The 20,528-nt window shown below is 37.3% G+C and overlaps 1 protein-coding gene across 1 annotated transcript in view; it reads left to right on the forward strand.

Annotated features, from left to right (window-relative positions):
* Sdb (SAXO downstream of blistered) overlaps positions 1-14,964 on the forward strand; it is a 108,268-nt gene extending 93,304 nt beyond the window's left edge. The window contains exons 3-5 of the mRNA XM_072523615.1: positions 278-1,422; positions 5,685-6,191; positions 8,427-14,964. Of these exons, the coding sequence (XP_072379716.1) occupies positions 278-1,422; positions 5,685-6,191; positions 8,427-14,581 (7,807 nt within the window). The 3' untranslated portion in view covers positions 14,582-14,964. The remainder of the gene's footprint in view (positions 1-277; positions 1,423-5,684; positions 6,192-8,426) is intronic.
* The last annotated feature ends 5,564 nt before the right edge of the window (positions 14,965-20,528 follow it).

The raw sequence follows: 20,528 nt of genomic DNA on the forward strand, positions 1-20,528 counted from the left end.
TTCAGACCAGTGATCAGCAAAACAGTATCATTTCTATATCTTATTCAGTGAATTCCCATTAGAACTTTCCTATTCTAATTTAGCATACATTAGAGGCCAACAAAAAACGATAGAACTCGTATTTTTATTGTTTCCGATCGGTTGTAAAATTCCATTAATGTGTTTGGTATAACATGAATTATATTTCGACAAAACAACAAGTTGTGTGTGCACTGAATTTTCCATACAATTTAAAAAAAATTGATAAAATAATTTATTTTTCTTTTTTTTTTTTTAGACGACATACCTGTCCACATAAACCAGACGATTACAACGATCATCTTCATCCAGAAGGTCCTTTCCTTGGCAAGCCTAAGGATGACTACAATGCAGTAAGAGGGGAGCGTTACCCTATTATAAAACCACAAGATCATCTTAAACCAGAAGGCGATTTTGAAAGGCCGTCTAAACCACAATGGAGCCCAGCAGAGAGACCGAAGCCTAAAAAACCCGATGATAACCTGAAACCGGAAGGAGAATTTGAAAGATATAAGCCAGAAGAATGGCAACCTGGAGAGCGTCAAGCACCCAGAAAACCAGAAGATAACCTTAAACCAGAAGGTGATTTTGAACGACCAGATAAACCTGGTTGGAGACCTGCAGAGAGACCACAACAAAAACGACCAGAAGATAATTTGAGACCAGAAGGAGATTTTGAAAAGCGCATTCCAGAAAAATGGAGACCGGGAGAAAGACCAGAACCAAGAAGACCTGAAGATAATCTAAGACCAGAAGGTGACTTTGAGAGACCAGATAAACCTGGGTGGAGACCTGCAGAAAGACCACAACAGAAGAAACCAGAAGACAACCTTAGACCGGAAGGAGATTTTGAAAAACGAACACCAGAAAAATGGAGACCGGGTGATAGGCCAGAAGCCAGGAAACCAGAAGATAACTTAAGACCAGAGGGTGATTTTGAAAGACCAGAGAAACCTGGGTGGAGACCTGCAGAAAGACCACAACAAAAGAAACCAGAGGACAACCTTAGACCGGAAGGAGATTTTGAAAAACGAACACCAGAAAAATGGAGACCAGGTGATAGACCAGAAGCCAAGAAACCAGAAGATAACTTAAGACCAGAGGGTGATTTTGAGAGACCAGAGAAACCTGGATGGAGACCTGCAGAAAGACCCCAACAAAAGAAACCAGAAGATAATTTGAGGCCAGAAGGAGATTTTGAAAAGCGTACGCCAGAAAAATGGAGACCTGGTGATAGACCTGAACAAATAAAACCAGAAGATAATTTGAGACCAGAAGGTGATTTCGAAAGACCTGAAAAGCCTGGATGGAGACCTGCAGAAAGACCACAGCAAAAGAAGCCTGAAGATAACTTGAAACCTGAAGGAGAATTTGAAAAGCGTACTCCTGAAAAATGGCGACCGGGTAAGTTTGTCTAGATATTTTTTTCTCTCTCTCTGTCTCTCTTTCTACATATATCTATATATATTTATATATATATATATATATATATATATATATATATGTATATTATATGTATATATATGTATATATATATATATATATATATATATATATATATACACACGTATATATAAATTGTAAAACACTATTTCAAACATTTTAAATATCTATTCTTCTCACTGATTCCGAAGACAATTTGTGGTGTAGCCCGATTGGGTGTTTTAATTATATACCTTTTATAAAGGATTTTAAATAAAAAATGTTTATATGCTGTGTTAATATGATCGATAGAGCGGTATGCCTCTATAGTTTCAAAATTTTTCTTTATCTCCCTTCTTATGTATGGGTATTATAACGCTTCCATTCTATTCTCTAGGCATTTTCTGTTATTGTCATACTCTCATAATAATGACATACAATGTTTGATGTAAAACGTTTCCTCCTTTTTTATCGATTCTGTATTTATATCATCATTTCCTGGCGCTTTGTGATCTTTAAGAGATGTTATCGCATTCTTTACTTCTTAAAGTGTTGGTGCTGGTATTTCCACATCTGCAGAATGACATGTAATATCTGCTTCTTTATTATTAGTTCACCTGCTTCATTTCTCATATCTTGTGTTACTTTAACAATTCCAACCTTGTCTCACTATCTTCACTTCCCTAAAGAATTGTTGTCCATCCTCAAGCAATAGTCTCTCGTTAATTAATTTGGTTAAAATTTTTGTCGTTAGTCTAAGTGTGGTGTTTAACAGATTGATTCCTCTATAGTTTTTCGGTTCCTTTTTGCCACCTTTTTCATTAGGATTAGTACACCTACTTTCAATTCTTTGGGTACTTTGTTATGTTGTAATATTTTGTTGATGAGCTGTGCTAATTGATCTGTCATCATTGCTATAAAATATTTTAATAGCTCATTTGCCATTACGTCTACACCTTCAGCTTTTCTGCTCTTTAATTTTCTTTACGTTTGTGAATTACTGGAAATTTCCGATGTTTCTGGTGTCAGTTGGTCTTCTGAGTACAATCGATTCAAGTAATATATCCAGTTGTTTGTTTGTATTCATTCAACTTCTACAAATTCTCTCATTTCTTGTCTCTGTCCTCTTTAAAATCTCCACATTTCCTTTTGTAATCCGTAGAAGTCATTTTCTAGATGTTTTGGGAAACGTTCCCAGTGGTTGTTTTTGGTTGTTCTATCAAATATATGTGTCTCATTGCGAATTTTCTTATAGTTTATATGAATGTGGTCTCTTATTATTAATGTATACCAGATATTTTTTTTCTTTTCTTTTCATTTTTGTTTTACTGCCTTACAAGAATCGCGCCGTTTTGTTGTAAACTTTTTATTCCTATTTACTTTCCGAGAAATTTCTTTGCAGCGTATAGAATATTCGTTTTTATTTTTAACCAGCTCTCCTGGTTGATAAAAGTTTCAAGCTATTAAAGAAATACATGGAGATTTTTTTATAATTATAGATTTTGGTGTTTTGTTTAAATAAGTCACCAAATGACGAAGAAGTATTGGCAGACCAAGATAAAGATGGTGCGATAATTTAAACAATGGGAGGCTAATATTGAAGAAGAAACAGGCTTTAAAGCCTACATACAAGAAGGAAGAAGAAGATATTTACTACATGTTCATGAAGAAGTTTTAAATGCAACTTTGTATATAATGCTAGTAAATACTAGTTTTTCAAGGAGTTCACGTAGTAACAGTACATTTAGAGGAGCTGCCTTATTGCAAGTTCGTGTGTAGAACACTGATTGGAGTCATTGAGACGCCAAGCCATTTGTTACACGTGGCAGTACGAGCGCCCGCCCTCTCGTGAGCACTTCATTAACAATTAAAATTGTTTTAAAATAAAATAAGCTCAAAATTTTCATCGAACACTGATAGAAGAAGGTTGTAAAATGAATCTCTCGAAAACGATCAACTTTAGAAAACCATTACAAGGGAGCCTTTTCGTTCAGAATGATTAAAAAAGCATTGTTCGAGCCGAAAAAGTTAATTTTTACAAACAATTGTTTAAATAAATTGGGACAATTTTTCGTATGGTCGACTTCTTGAACCTTGTGTGTTTCACGAAAGTGATTATGCAAAAATGACTCACGGGAATATTTTTTCGAAAGTACCCGAGCTTTTCGCCTTATCTACTCAGAAAAGTCACTTATATTTGAGTCCTGTTCTGGACGATTTCTATTTGTCTCGTGTCAATTTTATTTCCACGAGCTTGGACTAAATGTTGTCAGGCAAGTTTTAACAAATAATGGCGGCCATAACTACATCTACGTATTAATTAGTACCGATTAGTTGATTAATTTTCTTATAATTTCTGCTGACTCTTTTGGTATTGTTTTTGATACTTTTTTGTTTTTGAGGTTTTCCAAAAATGTTCCGAGTAATTTTTGTTAAAACAAATTTTTAATATTCGGATAAGATTTGCATAGATTTTTATTATTAAGATGGTTTGTATTAAATAGTTTAATTTTCATTTTATTCCATTTTTATTTAGTACCTATTTAACTTAATTCCCGGTTTAAACAATTATCAATATTGCATATTAGTCCAGTCGTCAGTGATTTGACCTCTAAAAATTATACGAACAAGCTGAATTTTTCTGAGAATGCCAATTTTGGGAGCGTAAATAAGATGCAAAAACGTTTACCACTTCTACCTTCGGCTTCCCCCTAAAACGCCACCTCTTAAGGGTGGGGGAACGGAAAACATCGATTTACTAAGGATTTGTACGCCATAGAAAAAAATGTTTTAAATAAAATATATAGCTGAGATAATTCTGAACAAAAATGTTTATTAACACTTTTTGTGTAGAATGAACCGTTCGCTCAGAAACAACGCTCGAAGCGACCGGTGATTTTGAATGTCAGAATTCGACGGTAAAAATTCGATCTTTTGATCAGAGTGTCCTTACGACCAAAGTCAAAATACGTTTTAATGGGGAAGAGTGTAGCGTTCATATGCAATTTTTGAGTTTTGCCGCAATAAAGTCAATTTTTATAAAGGTGTTAAACAAATAAAAGTTGCGCGATTTTTTCCATTTTTTACGATTCTCGTGGATCAATAATATTGATCACTTTCATTGACCAGTCTTACTACGACTTTCAATTTTTAGAGATTAATCTTTACAACCTATGACATGAAATTTCGATTTTGAGTCTTGGCAACAAATATTAGGCATTTGAAATATGAAAAAATCGCAGAATTTAAACTTTTACATTACAAACGATCGCACCTCACGGAAAATGACTGCGCGAAGACGGTATTGGGTGGAGTTTATAGCTGAAGTTATGTAGTTTTGAAAAACGTTCTTGGGTAATTGAAAAGAAGCAGTTTTAAACGTTTGAGATAGTTTGTAATGCGAAAGTTTAATTCGGCGTTTTTTAGCTATATATCAAATTCTTCACTGTTCTTGCCAAAACTCAAAACCGAAATTTTGAGATATAGGCTTTAAATATTAGGCTCTATTAATGAAAATTCCAAAGTGATTGGTCAATTAAAGAGATAAATTTAATTGATCTCATGGAGAATTATGAAAAATGGCAAAAATCGAGCAACGTTTATTTATGTAACACCTTTAGAAAAACTGCGGCAAAACTTAAAAATTGCATCCAAAAGCTACACTCTTCACTATTAAAATGTATTTTGATTTTTGTCTATACAAAACTCTCATCAAAATATATCGAATTTTTACCGTTGAGTTGATACAAAGTTTATTTAAAGTTGATTTCACGCGTAACTGACATTCAAAATCGCCGGTCGCTTCAAGCGTTGTTTCTAAGAGAACGGTTCGTTCGAGATAAAAAGTGATAATAAACATTTACACAATTATCTAAGCTACATTTTTTATTTGAAACATTCTTTTGTACGGCGTAAAGATTCTTAGAAAATCGATTTTCTCCGTTTCTCCCACTCTACGAGTGGCGGTTTTAGGAGGAAGCCAGGGTAGGAGTGGCAAACGTTTTTGCATATTTTTTGGGATCCCAAAATGAAGATTCTTAGCAAAATTCAGCTTGGTCGTATGATTTTTAGAGGTGCAGTGGTATTTTCTAGAGTACCGGAGTATAAAATTTAAACAATATTACATTATATCGAATATTAAAGCAGTATTAATAGAATTACTCAAGTCGTTTAAAATATTCTTTAATAATTATACAAATTAAAGTAGTTATAGAAAAAATATTAATTTATCATAAACTTTTTAGGTGACAGACCAGAAGCTAGAAAACCACACGATAATTTAAAGCCTGAAGGAGATTTTGAAAGGCCAGAGAAAACCGAATGGGTACCAGTTGAGAGGCCAAAGCCAACAAAACCTGAAGATAATTTACGCCCAGAAGGCGATTTTGAAAAAAGAACACCGGAAAAATGGCGTCCTGGTGAGAGGCCAGATGCTAAACGCCCTCAAGATAATTTAAGACCAGAAGGAGACTTTGAACGTCCAGAAAAGCCAGATTGGAGTCCAGCTGAAAGACCGAAGCCTAAGAAGCCAGAGGATAATCTTAGACCAGAAGGAGATTTTGAAAAACGTAAACCGGAAGATTGGAGACCTGCCGATAAGCCTATTGTAAAGAGACCACAAGATAATTTGAGACCGGAAGGCGAGTTTACTAGTTCAACAACAATCACAGAAGATTACAAAGTTGTACGGGGAGAAAGAGTTGACATTGTTCGCCGTGAAGACAATCTTACCATCGAAGGAGACTTTACAGGTAATAATATATTGAAGTTAGTTCTAGCCTTGATGGAATATCTTTTTCTTCGCATCCTCTCTTCTTTTTCTGTACAGGCAAATTTGTCTGTTTATCATTAGGAATATTTCTTGGTTTCAGAGATTGTCTGACCATTCCATCAATCTCCGTTCATTTCTCAGTGTACATTATCGGTCTAACCTCTAACTACTCTTTTATATATTCTTTTCTGTTTATAAAAAACTTTTATTTATTGCTTTAGTGTATTGTGTTATGTTGCTTTTATTTTCCACTCGCTAGGTAATTTTATTCATTTGTTGCTTTACCACTGCTTTTGGCAATTTTATTCCCAGATATTCCACGTCTATAACTTGTTCAATTATTTGGTTTTCAATTGTTTATTTGCATTGGAATTGGTCTTTTGAGGTAGATGTACGTTTTGTTCTTTTTTTATTGAAATTATCATATACTCTATAACTCTTATAGAGCAGGGTTGTAGCATTTGTGTAGGTCACTGTGAAGGTTATTCTAACCTTAGTATAGTTAACTCTAAGTTTGGTATAGTTAGATAAGTTTCATCATCATCCAGCCTCAAAAGTTCACTGCTGAACATAGACCTCTTCCTTGTGTTTTCAACCCCATCTTGCGCCACTCTCATCCAGTTTTTGTTTTGTCTTCTTAAATCGTCAGCTCATCGTGTAGGTGATCGACCAGCTCTTCTCTTGTCTTCCCTTGATCTCCATTCCAATAACCTCTTTGTCTATCGCCCATCCGTCATTCTAGCTATGTGTCCTGCCCATCTCCATTTTAGTCTGGCTATCCTTTCGATGACGCTAGTCACCTTCCCTGTGTGACCCTCGGTTTGGTAGCCGAGGCTTTTGTTAAAGTAAGTGTTTCTGCTCCGTATGTCAACACTTGTTTAGTATAGTGTAACTTTACGCATCATCAGTATTATAGTTTTCAGTACAGTTATGCCAATTCTGTATCCTTTGTTTTTTATTTCTTTTATAATTAGATTAATGATCAAATGGAACAAAAAAAGAACTCAAAGAGCCAATTTGTCTTATGTCTTTCACGATCTTAATTGATTATTTCATTCAACCCCTATTGTAGTAATTACTTTGTTGTCCTTAAATATTTTTTCTACCGTTTTTATCATGTTAACTGGTATGTATCTGCTATACAGTAAGTGTATGACATCTTGTATTTTTAGTCGGTTAAATACATTTTTTGTTAGATCTATGCACATAAATGATGGATTGTTATATGTCAGGAATTTTCCTTTTATTTGCTTACGATGAATGCTGCATCTGAGCAAGATTGGAATTCTGAGTTCTGTATCTTTGCTGCTCTTCGAATGTTATTCTTTCCCATTTTTTTTTAGTAGTATATAGTAAATTTATTTCCCACCAGTTATTCGGGTCCTCTCCTATTTTAAAAAATCATTATGTCTATTGTTGTTTTTCGTAAGGAATTCTATTGTCTACAGTGATTTTCTCTACTTTTTTGCTGAATTGTATCCAGTTAATTATTTTATTCTGATCTAAGGTTGTATTGTTGTTTTCTTAAGCTTTTTATTTTCATCTTTTAGTAGTTTCATATTACTTGGTGTTTTATTTTTTTCCTCTGAAGGGATACATGAGTCTTAATCGCATAATCTTTCTGTGTATTTCAACTTTTTCCCACTTTTCCCAAATTGGCTTTTTTTGTTAATTATTAGTCCATATTCGTAGTATTAACTGCTTTTATAAAGCTTAGGTATTTGGTTTTATTATGTTCGAGAAGGTTTTTATTTATATTATTATGCTCAACATTTGCTTTATAGATTTTAATATTTTAATTAATCTTTCTGCTGCTAAATGTAATAGTATTAGATGTATCGATAATCCTTGTTTCTACAGTTCTCTTTCTACAGTTCTACTCTTTGCCTCTTTCTACAGTTTTAGAACTTTCTGTTGTCAATTTTTGAACATTTGTTTATGTTTTGTTATAAAATGGTTTGGAATCTATTTTAATTTCTTCGCTTGTGTAGTTTTGTTGATTTAAATTTTGTAGAAATTTTAAAAGCAATAAGGACCCACTTAGTAGGATGTGTAATTCTAATAAATATCTATTTATTTATCAATTGTATACTGTAGTGTTGTTTTTATTCTAAAATTCTTCAAATTTATCATACCTTCTCACCTTTATGCACTACGTCTAAATGATTTCTATTGTTGACTACGTTTACATTTATGGTTTTATTTTATTTTTCAGATATTACGACAAACAAGACAGACTTCACAGGTGAGCTAGTAGTTCGACAGACCCCAGTTAGACGAAGAACATGGACAAAAGACGATGTTGAAAAATTCTATTCAACCCAAACAACCGAAGTAACAACAACGAGTCAAGATGTGTATAAAAATTATGACGTTACAGATTTCAACAGGACTGTAATAATTCACCGTGACAATTTACGCCCTGAAGGACCCTTCCATGGTACTCCAAAATCTAAAGAGGATTATATTCCTAAACAAGTTGAAAGACCAACTCCAACGAGGCCTCGAGATAATCTTAAACCAGAAGGTGATTTTGAAAAACGAACACCTGAAAAATTTGTACCCGCTGAAAGGCCCAAACAAAAACGCCCAGAGGATAATCTCAAGCCTGAGGGCGAATTTGAAAGACCAACACATACCAAAATTGGACCTGCTGAACGAAGAACGCCAATTAAACACGATGATAATTTACGTCCAGAAGGTGATTTTGAAAGACCAGAAAAACACAAATACAGACCAGCAGAACGTCCAACACAACGACGGCCGGAAGACAATCTACGACCAGAAGGCGACTTCGAACGACCTGATAAACCTGAATATGTTCCAGGGGAAAGGCCGAGACAAAAGCGACCAGAAGATAATTTAAGGCCTGAAGGAGATTTTGAAAGGCCTACCCCCACTAAAGTAAAACCAGCAGAGCGTAGAACACCCATTAAACATGATGACAATTTAAGACCAGAGGGTGATTTCGAAAGACCAGAAAAGCCGAAATATAGGCCTGCTGAACGTCCTTCACAAAGAAAACCAGAAGACAATCTCCGCCCTGAAGGTGACTTTGAACGTCCAGATAAACCAGAATACATAGCAGCTGAAAGGCCAAAGCAAAAGCGTCCCGAAGATAATCTTAGACCTGAGGGAGAATTTGAACGTCCTTCTCCAACAAAAGTAGGACCAGCTGAACGTAGGACTCCCATAAAACATGGCGATAATTTACGTCCAGAAGGAGACTTTGAGCGCCCAGAAAAAGCCAAATACCGGCCTGCAGAACGTCCAACACAAAAGCGTCCGGAAGATAATCTTCGGCCCGAAGGAGACTTTGAGAGACCCGATAAACCCGAGTACGTTCCAGCTGAGAGGCCAAAACAAAAACGTCCTGAAGACAATCTCAGACCAGAAGGAGAATTTGAACGCCCAACTCCCACTAAAGTGGGACCAGCTGAACGGAGGACTCCAATTAAACATGACGATAACTTACGCCCTGAAGGAGATTTTGAGCGACCAGAAAAAGCTAAATATAGACCGGCTGACCGCCCAAGTCCCAAACGACCAGAAGATAATCTTCGCCCAGAAGGAGAGTTTGAAAGGCCCACTCCTACTAAAGTAGGACCAGCCGAGCGTAGGACTCCTATTAAACATGATGATAATTTGCACCCAGAAGGAGATTTTGAACGCCCAGAAAAACCCAAATACAAACCTGCAGAACGTCCAACACAAAGACGACCAGAAGATAATCTTCGTCCTGAAGGAGATTTTGAAAGACCAGATAAACAAGAATACGTTCCAGCTGAAAGGCCTAAACAAAAACGTCCTGAAGACAATCTTAGACCAGAAGGAGAATTTGAACGTCCAAGTCCGACTAAAGTGGGTCCAGCAGAACGTAGAACACCTATCAAACACGATGACAACTTGCGTCCTGAAGGCGACTTTGATCGTCCCGAAAAATCAAAATATAGACCTGCTGAAAGGCCCACTTCAAAACGCCCAGAAGACAATCTTCGCCCAGAAGGTGATTTTGAAAGGCCTACACCAACTAAAATCGGACCTGCTGAACGTAGGACTCCAATTAAACATGATGACAACTTACGTCCAGAAGGTGAATTCGAGCGACCTGACAGACCGGGATATGTGCCGGCTGAGCGGCCGAAGCAGAAAAGACCAGAAGATAATCTTCGACCTGAAGGTGATTTTGAAAGGCCTACACCAACTAAAATCGGACCTGCTGAACGTAGGACTCCAATTAAACATGATGACAACTTACGTCCAGAAGGTGAATTCGAGCGACCTGACAGGCCGGGATATGTGCCAGCTGAACGGCCGAAGCAGAAACGACCAGAAGATAATCTACGGCCTGAAGGTGATTTTGAAAGGCCTACACCAACTAAAATCGGTCCTGCTGAACGTAGGACTCCAATTAAACATGATGACAACTTACGTCCAGAAGGTGAATTCGAGCGACCTGACAGGCCAGGATATGTGCCGGCTGAGCGGCCGAAGCAGAAACGACCAGAAGATAATCTTCGACCTGAAGGTGATTTTGAAAGGCCTACACCAACTAAAATCGGACCTGCTGAACGTAGGACTCCCATTAAACATGATGACAACTTACGTCCAGAAGGTGAATTCGAGCGACCTGACAGGCCGGGATATGTGCCAGCTGAACGGCCGAAGCAGAAACGACCAGAAGATAATCTACGGCCTGAAGGTGATTTTGAAAGGCCTACACCAACTAAAATCGGTCCTGCTGAACGTAGGACTCCAATTAAACATGATGACAACTTACGTCCAGAAGGTGAATTCGAGCGACCTGACAGGCCAGGATATGTGCCGGCTGAGCGGCCGAAGCAGAAACGACCAGAAGATAATCTTCGACCTGAAGGTGATTTTGAAAGGCCTACACCAACTAAAATCGGACCTGCTGAACGTAGGACTCCAATTAAACATGATGACAACTTACGTCCAGAAGGTGAATTCGAGCGACCTGACAGGCCAGGATATGTGCCGGCTGAGCGGCCGAAGCAGAAACGACCAGAAGATAATCTTCGACCTGAAGGTGATTTTGAAAGGCCTACACCAACTAAAATCGGACCTGCTGAACGTAGGACTCCAATTAAACATGATGACAACTTACGTCCAGAAGGTGAATTCGAGCGACCTGACAGGCCAGGATATGTGCCGGCTAAGCGGCCGAAGCAGAAACGACCAGAAGATAATCTTCGACCTGAAGGTGATTTTGAAAGGCCTACACCAACTAAAATCGGACCTGCTGAACGTAGGACTCCAATTAAACATGATGACAACTTACGTCCAGAAGGTGAATTCGAGCGACCTGACAGGCCGGGATATGTGCCGGCTGAGCGGCCGAAGCAGAAAAGACCAGAAGATAATCTTCGACCTGAAGGTGATTTTGAAAGGCCTACGCCAACTAAAATCGGGCCTGCAGAACGTAGGACTCCAATTAAACATGATGACAACTTACGTCCAGAAGGTGAATTCGAGCGACCTGACAGGCCAGGATATGTGCCGGCTGAGAGGCCGAAGCAGAAACGACCAGAAGATAATCTTCGACCAGAAGGAGATTTTGAAAGACCAAGTCCAACTAAAGTTGGACCCGCTGAACGCAGAACTCCTATCAAGCATGATGATAATTTACGTCCCGAAGGCGACTTTGAACGCCCTGAAAAACCAACATATAAAGCGGCTGAGCGTCCTACGCCCAAAAAGCCAGAAGACAATCTTAAACCAGAAGGAGAAATGCAAGTTCCCGAAAAAACGCAATACAGACCTGCAGAGAGACCTACACAGAAGAAACCCCAAGATAATTTAAGACCTGAAGGAGAATTTGAGAGACCCGAAATTATAGAAGTTGGTCCTGCCGAAATTAGAAAGCCAATAAAACATGGCGATAATTTAAGACCTGAAGGTGAAATGACAATTACTAGAAGAGACGATTACAAAATAGTCAGAGGAGATAGAGTTGAAATCGTTAAACATGAAGATAATCTTAAAATGGAAGGTGAATGGGACATTAGGCGCCGAGACGATTATTCGAAGTTGACTGTAACGGATCGAAATGAAATAATAAAACACGAAGATAATCTTAAAATGGAAGGTCAGTGGGATATTCGTAGAAGAGATGATTATAATAAAATTACTGTTATTGATCGTGCTCAAGTCATCAAACACGAGGATAATTTGAAAGTGGAAGGAGAATTTACGGATTTGCGTACCAGAGACGATTATAAAGTAGTTAGGGGAGAAAAATGTGAAATTATAAAACATGAAGATAATTTGAAAATGGTTGGAGAGTTTAATGAATACAGAAAGCGAGATGAATATACTACTGGTTTCCAAAAGACAGAAATTATTCGACACGAGGACAATTTACGCCCAGAAGGAGAATTTGAAAGACCTGATAAGCCTAAATATCAGTCAGTTGAGAGACCTACTCCCAAGAAACCTCAAGATAATCTTAAACCTGAAGGAGATTTTGAAAGGCCAACACCGTCAAAAATTGGACCTGGTGAACGGCGTACTCCCATAAGGCATGATGATAATCTTCGTCCAGAAGGTGCATTTGAAAGACCCGACAAAGTCCATTGGAGTCCAGGAGAGAGACCTACCCCAAGAAAACCACAAGATAATCTGAAGCCTGAGGGCGATTTTGACAGGCCAACACCCTCTAAAATTGGACCTGGAGAAAGGAGAACACCGATTAGACATCAAGATAACTTGCATCCAGAAGGTGACTTCGATAGACCAGATAAACCCGGTTGGTCACCTGCTGAAAGGTCTACTCCTAAAAAACCAGCAGATAATTTGAAACCAGAGGGCCAGTTTGAAAGACCAACTCCATCTAGGGTTGGACCTGGTGAACGTAGGACTCCAATTAGACATCCAGATAATTTACATCCCGAGGGAGAGTTTGAAAAACCTACATCACCCAAGTACGGCCCTGGGGAGAGAGCTGACATTGTAAAGCATCCAGATAATCTTAAACCAGAAGGTGAGTTCTTTGGTTCGCCCCGAAATAAAGATGAGTTTAAACCATCCAGAGGAGAAAGAGCTCCTGTTAGAAAGCCGCAGGATAACCTAAAGATGATTGGAGAATTCCAGGATACTACAATAGCGAAATCTCAATATACAGTAGTACGAGGTGAGAGGGCAGAAATAAAGAAACATGAAGATCATCTGAAAGTGGGTACTGGAAAAATGGAGACTCATACCACAACACATGATAGTTTTGATAAAACAGTAAAAGTATCTCCTAGTCGCTATATAGTTAATAAAAATAAACACACGGAATCTCATATTATGCTGGGAAATGATACCACAAACATGCAAACGACAAATCAAAGTAATTATAAAACTTACATTAGAAAAGTTGATAAAAAGACTGTTAATAATATTGTAAATAATAACGTTATCAATAAAGTAGAAAAACATACAACCCAAATAAACAATGTTGTAAAAGACGATACTGCGACTAAAAAGGACGTTAAAACTGTTCAAAAGTCACACACTGATGTTTCTACTGACACAAAAACGCTTAATAATGGCAATGTTACTACGACAATAAAAACAACAACAGTAACAACCAAAGGGGCGCAGGAAGCTAGTCAGCATTCCGAACGTCACTTAAAACAGACTAATGTAAACGAAATTCAAAAGTCTTCGTCTCAAACTAATGTCCATCAAACGAATATTCACAAATCTTCACAGATTTTCAATAATCAAATAGATCATACGCACTCCACAACTAATAAAGAGGTATCTAATAAAACTTCTCATCACAAAAAGAGTTCTGTTACGTCTGAGGAAATAAATAATCAAATTTTGCATCGTAAAGGTATTCACACCTCGTCCGAAGCACTTCATGCTACTAGTTCTTCAGCACTAGACATGCGCAAATCTGTGTGCAATATCCACGATCAAGGTAGAACTGTAGTCAATACAGAAAGACACAGTTTAAGTTCAATGCATCGATCTAATCAAGAATCTAACAACCTAAATAGACGAAGTCTTCAACAACAGAATACTTATCAAGTTATAGAAAGGCCAGAAAAGATTGTAAGAAGGGATAATCTTTCAGTGGGTGGACATTTTTACGGACAGTCAGAAGCTAGGTCCTACGGAGAATTTACTAAACAACAAAATATACAAAAAGTGGAACGTGTAACAAGAAGGTCTAATGTGTCTAATATAACCTTGGGTGATAGTAGTACACATATCGTGACTTCATATAAAAAGGAATATTCTCCAAGAAACATTGGTCCATGCCCTGCTGGACTGGTGGACACGCCAAAAGGCCCATTTAAACATACAAGGGATACGAAATCTCATAAATTCTACTTGCCTGTGGTAACGAAGTAAAATTCCATGACTACATTCCTAATTTTAAGTGTGATTATCATTGTTAATTTCTGATATATTTATACTTTTTTAGCTTACGGTAGAGGTACATATGTTGCTTTTCAAAAAAATTGTTATTAATATTTTTATATTAACTGTTTCCCAGCTACAACTTACTTTATTTTATATAATAAATGATGTATTTCGAATGTATTTTTTAGTTTCATACCTTGCTTTCAAGTTTTCTTTGTCTATTCCAGTTCTTCTTTATACTGATAAAGATGAAACTTTGGAGTTAAATTTTTCAATCTGACACCATCAAATAAGGAAACTTATATGATGCGTGAGGTGTGTAAAAATGAATCTGTAAATTCGAATGTGCAATAAAATTTACTATACAATGATTTTTAATTATTTTCTGTAGACTAGTTTTAATTTAAAAATATTAGAAAGAAGATACCACAAATAAATATAAAAATTTGCCTACGAACATAAGACATACATAGATAATACAATATATAGAGCAGCTTACATCAATGAAAATGATTCTTCAAAATAAACATATCTTAAAGGAAAAAAGGTCCTCTTGACATAGTCAAGTCTCTTGAAGAATACCACCAATCTATACAGTTCTGCGTTGCTGCATCCAAACTAGTCATCTAAGTTATCAATTTTAGCACATTTTTAGTCTTTCCACATTTCACCTTTCTCGTATTCGACCTCCAGATTTAGCCTTACGGCTCACACTCCCTCTAAGGGATAAATTCACTCATTGTGATTGGGATTGGAAGGATTAAGCTCTGGTGGGACTCTTTCCCTGTTATCGAGTTCTGGGTGACTTGGTACGTAGTAGTATCTCCCAAAAATTTTCATACGCTTCTAGATGTTGAAAGCAGTACTGCGTTTTGCATGGTCTTATAGAGATGTTCATTAAGACCCAGCTGGTTTATGTTCTCTAAGAGGCTCTTCGGAATAAATAGTAGTAGTGAGAATAATAGGTATCGTCTAAGTACCTACTTTCCATTGTCCGTTATCTCCTTATTTTGTATTTTCAGATCTCTGTACTTGGGCGATTTTTTCGTTGTATTTAACATGCAGATTATTATTGTTAGGTATTTCTACATCTATTAGTGTTATCTGTCTAGTAAGTTTATTGACTAGTATGAGATCCGGTCTATTATGTGCCACTGGTTGTTCTGTGAGCACAGTGCGGTCCCAGTAAAGTTTATAGTTGTCGTTTTCAAGCATTCTGTCAGGGATATATTGATAATAAGGAAGATGGTCGGTTTGGAGAAGTCCCAGTTTGTTAGTTAGATCTTGGTGAAGAATATTTCCTACTGAGTTATGGCGTTCTTTGTAATCAGTTTCGACAAACGCCTGGTAGTCCCCCGTAAGATGTTTCTTGGGCTTGACTTGACATCCATATCGGCATTTCTCGTTTTGGACCTGAGGGTCTTTGATAATATATTTCAGGTAATTTTTAGTTGGAATAACCTAATCCTGAGTAGCAAGTAGGAAATCCTCTATCTCAGGAAACATCTTGCCTGATGTCAACCAATAGCTCGACGCTGCATTTTTGACATATTCTTGACTGATTTCATTGAGATGTCGCCATGCAGAGGTTTACTCATCCAGGTGCGCATTTTTTCTTGCTTAGTCAGATGGTTTATGCGCAGTTCTTGTTTCCCCAGTTTGAGCGGTGATGTGGCATCTACTGCGTAAATCGGTCGATGTAAAGTAGATGTCTCTAGATTTCCGCTGAATATTTTCTATATTCGCTTTTGACCACTTTATAATATCAAATGAGTAGCTAAGCGCGGAACAGTCGTACGTATTTAATGCCTTAAACAGATTTTAAATATTAAGATACGACCGATTTAGCTGTCATACTCTTCACACAAACTCAGTAGTTAGTTCGGTTTTTATTTGTTTATGGTCAATTTTCCGCTCGGATTCCGCTCAACTTCTTACTCGTCAGATGTATTCCGTAATTTGTCCAATATCCCTACGCAATAACTCAATTTTCCTCAGTAATCGTTTTTCCCAGGGTGTAGTTCTGTTTTCAGTCCTTTTGATATTAGTATCCAGTTGTGTTCTGATCTTAATACCCACACCATTAGCAATTGCTGTCGCTGCATAGTAAATTCATCATCATCATCATCCAGCCCCATTTTCACATCCATTGTTGAATATAGGTATCCTCCAAACGTCTCCAGTTCTCTCTATCTCTAGCTGCTGCAATCCAGTTTGTTTCTATTCTCCTTAGGTCGTCGGTCTATCGGGTGGGTGGTCTGCCTCGACTTCGCTTGTCGGCTCTTGGTCTCCACTCCAATAATCTCTTCGTCCATCTTCCGTCTTCCATTCTAGCAACATGTCCAGCCCACCTCCACTTTTGTTTATTGATTCGCAGTATAATATCGTCTACGCCAGTTCGTCGGCGTATCTCCTCATTTCTCACGCGATCTTTCAAGGTCAGGCCCAGCATTGATCTCTCCATTCGCCTTTGTGTTACCCTCAGTTTTTCGGCAGTAGCTTTCGTTAAAGTTAGGGTCTCTGCTCCGTAGGTCAAGACTGGTAAAATGCATTGGTTAAATGCCTTCCTTTTCAGGTGAATTGGGGTATTTGTTTTAAAAATGTCTCTCATCCTTCCATATGCCGCCCATCCCAACGTGATTCGTCTATTTAACTCGCAGGTTTGGTTGTCTCTGGTTATTCTAATTTCATGACCCAAGTATGTGTATTTATCGATTAATTCTACCTTGTTGTTATTGATCTGTATCTCTTCGCTGGGAACCATATTGGTCATCATTTTGGTTTTCTCGAAATTTATCTCCAGCCCAGTTTCTTGTAGTATGTCATTCAGTTCTAGGAGCATGTCTTTGATCTCTCCCAGATTATCTGACAGAAGCACGATATCGTCCGCAAAACGTAGATGGTTTAATCTTTCTCCATCGATGGATATTCCTTTCTGTTGCCATGTTAGTTTTTTAAATGCATACTCAAGAACGGTAATGAACAGCTTTGGTGACATGGTATCACCTTGCCTGACTCCCCTTTTTATCTTTATTTTATTAGTTGCTGAATGTAGACTTATGGTTGTTGTGGCATTTTCATATATATTTTTAACTATATTACAATATCTGTGGTCGACCCTGCAATCTTGTAGTGCTCTTAAGATGGACGGTAGTTACACTGTATCAAACGCCTTTTTAAAGTCTACAAATATCAATGAAACTAACGAATATAACCGTCCCTTGGCATTGATATTTGGCATTGGCATTGGCATAGTAAATTAGCATATGCAAATATTCTAATGTATGCATTTCCACGATATGGTAGGACTTCAGCGTTCACAATTTGTAACAACGTACCTACTTTCTTACAAGAGTTAATTTTTGGTAGCGGTGGTCTGCTAAATGAGTTTGCCCCATTAAACTCTTGTACGGAATGTGCCATTTTACTTACCAGGCTATTGTGCAACTCATTGTTGTTCTGCTGCGTATGAGAGGCTCAAGAATCTGCTCATTAGGTATTTCATTAGGTACGTGATCTACAACTAGCTCTTGGTTATGTATCTACCGTTCGACTTCGCTTCTGATGGTATCGCGTTTAGTATCTGGGATAATATTATTTCTTAGAATTACCCCGTATTGATCTGCTATCCGCTGTTCAGATACTTGAATCTCTGAGTACTCCCTGCAAAATTCGGCATACAGATGTTGTTAATAGCCGATCATTTCTGACCGAGATTCGTCACCTTGTAATAGAAGTGCAAAATGTTTTCGTTTATAGACAGGCCATTTCATGCACTGCCTCGGTTGTCTCGCTTGAGTAAGCACCGGTTAATGTATCAACGCAGCACCATCAGATAGTGGAGCTCTTGTTGTTGTTTGGCTCACTTGTGGTTGTTATTGTTATATATATTTAGGGATTCTACAGTATTCACTGCCTTCCCTCGCTCAACCGTTTCCATCTCTCTCTGTTGTTCCATTCTCCATCGTTTAGGCCTCTCTTACTCATGGCGTCGTCTACTTCGTTCCTCCAGGATTTTCGGGGTCGTCCTCTTTTCCTCCTTCCTATGGGGCTCCATTCGGTTATTCTCTTTATCCATCTGCTGTCGCTAGTTCTTTTTACATGTCCATACCACTTTAATCTTTTTTGTTCTATATATGTTAGTACGTCTGTATCTATTGATGTTCTTTGCTTTATTTCGTCATTACTTCTCCTATCCATTCTTATTACTCTGCAGCATCTTCGCAGGCATTCCATCTCTGTTGATACTGTCTTACTGCTGTTTTTCTTGTTTATGATCCAATTTTCAGCCCCATATGTCATAATACTTCGCACTAATGTTTTATAAATCTGCGTTTTTGTCTTCATATTTAGGTGTCTATCCCACCATACTGAGTTAAGTTGTCGGATAGCTGTTCTTGTTTGTCCTAATCTTTGTGTAATTTCTTCCTCTGTTGTTGCCTTTTTCGTGATTATAAACCCCAGGTATTTGAATTTATCCTTTCCTTTGATTGTTACGTTGTCATCAATCTGTAGATCTTCTATGTCTTCTTCACTTGTAGATAGGTACTCTGTTTTCGCGAGGTTAATATCTAGGCCAGTCTTGGTATATTCTTCTTGTAGTTTCTTCATCATGTAGCTGAGGTCGTCTTGGTCTTGTGCAATCACTACCTGATTTAGAAGGCTTTTTCTAAGTATATTTTGAATAGGGTTGGAGATGTGGAACAACCCTGCAGGAGCCCTTTTCTTGTGGTGAAGTCTCCTATGATTCTTGTTCCCATTTTAATGGACACTTTATTTTCTTTATACAGAGCTTTTGTAGCTTCTATGAGCTCCGTCTGTATTTCTAATTTGTACATTGCCTCCCATAGTTCTGACCTTGGTACAGAGTCATACGCCTTTCTCAGGTCCACAAATGCCAAGTGTATATCTCTATTTTTTCCTTTTCCAACAGTTGTTCCAGTGTGTATATGTGGTCTATGCATGATCTTCCTGCCGTGAAGCCTGCCTGATCCTCCCCGATTTTGCCTTTTATCGCTTGCTCTATCTTTTCTCGCAGTATCTTCCCATATAATCTTCCTATTGATGATATTACGCTTATTCCTCTGTAGTTTTCGCATCGTTTTCTATCTCCTTTCTTAAATATAGATATAGTTGTTGTTGTTGTTGGGCTAATTGTATGACAGGGGCCCGCTTCTACGACTCTAAACATAAATTATTAATCTCCATTTTCATGGATATGCATTTTATAACTACTGCCAGGTGTTAGATTTTGTTTCACGGCAGAGTTTTAATGTTCAATCAAATATCTTGAAAGTATCCCCCATTCGCAGGAGGCCGCGTCTGATATAAGAATTTTTGCCTTATACTTAGTATTATTAGTATTTTTGGCTTTTCTTTACATGTCCTGGTATTCAAGCTTTCGTAATATGATGGCAAATACTACTGCAGGTTTATTACTTATCTTTTTAATTAATTTCACCGTTAAAAACACTTTTTTAGTGTGCATACCTGTATACTATACCATAAAGGGAGAACATTGGAGCATCGAAGCAGTTTTAACTTTACAAGTTACCAGCAACATAAAAATACCTTAAGATTAATACAGTCTTTTTGGTAGCATTGGTTGACATTGTGCATATATATATATATATATATATATATATATATATATATATATATATATATACATATATCTGAACTTAAGGTTTACTGATGCGAACGGTGATGTTCTGAAGCTCAGATATTAATTTTATACTGTTTCCATTTTATATAGTTTATTTTTATGAACGAGAGAGTAATTAGCATAATTTTAACTGGTAGCTACGACCACTCCATGGGCGTGCTCAAGATTAATTGAAAAATTACTTTGAATAATTGTAAAAAATAAATGAATTATTTCAGTGTTATAAAGTGTTATGTGTATGTAAACAAAAGTGACCTCTTTTATCACACA

The sequence above is a fragment of the Diabrotica undecimpunctata genome, chromosome 2 (assembly GCF_040954645.1).
Source record: "Diabrotica undecimpunctata isolate CICGRU chromosome 2, icDiaUnde3, whole genome shotgun sequence".
In the NCBI taxonomy this organism is placed as follows: domain Eukaryota; kingdom Metazoa; phylum Arthropoda; class Insecta; order Coleoptera; family Chrysomelidae; genus Diabrotica; species Diabrotica undecimpunctata.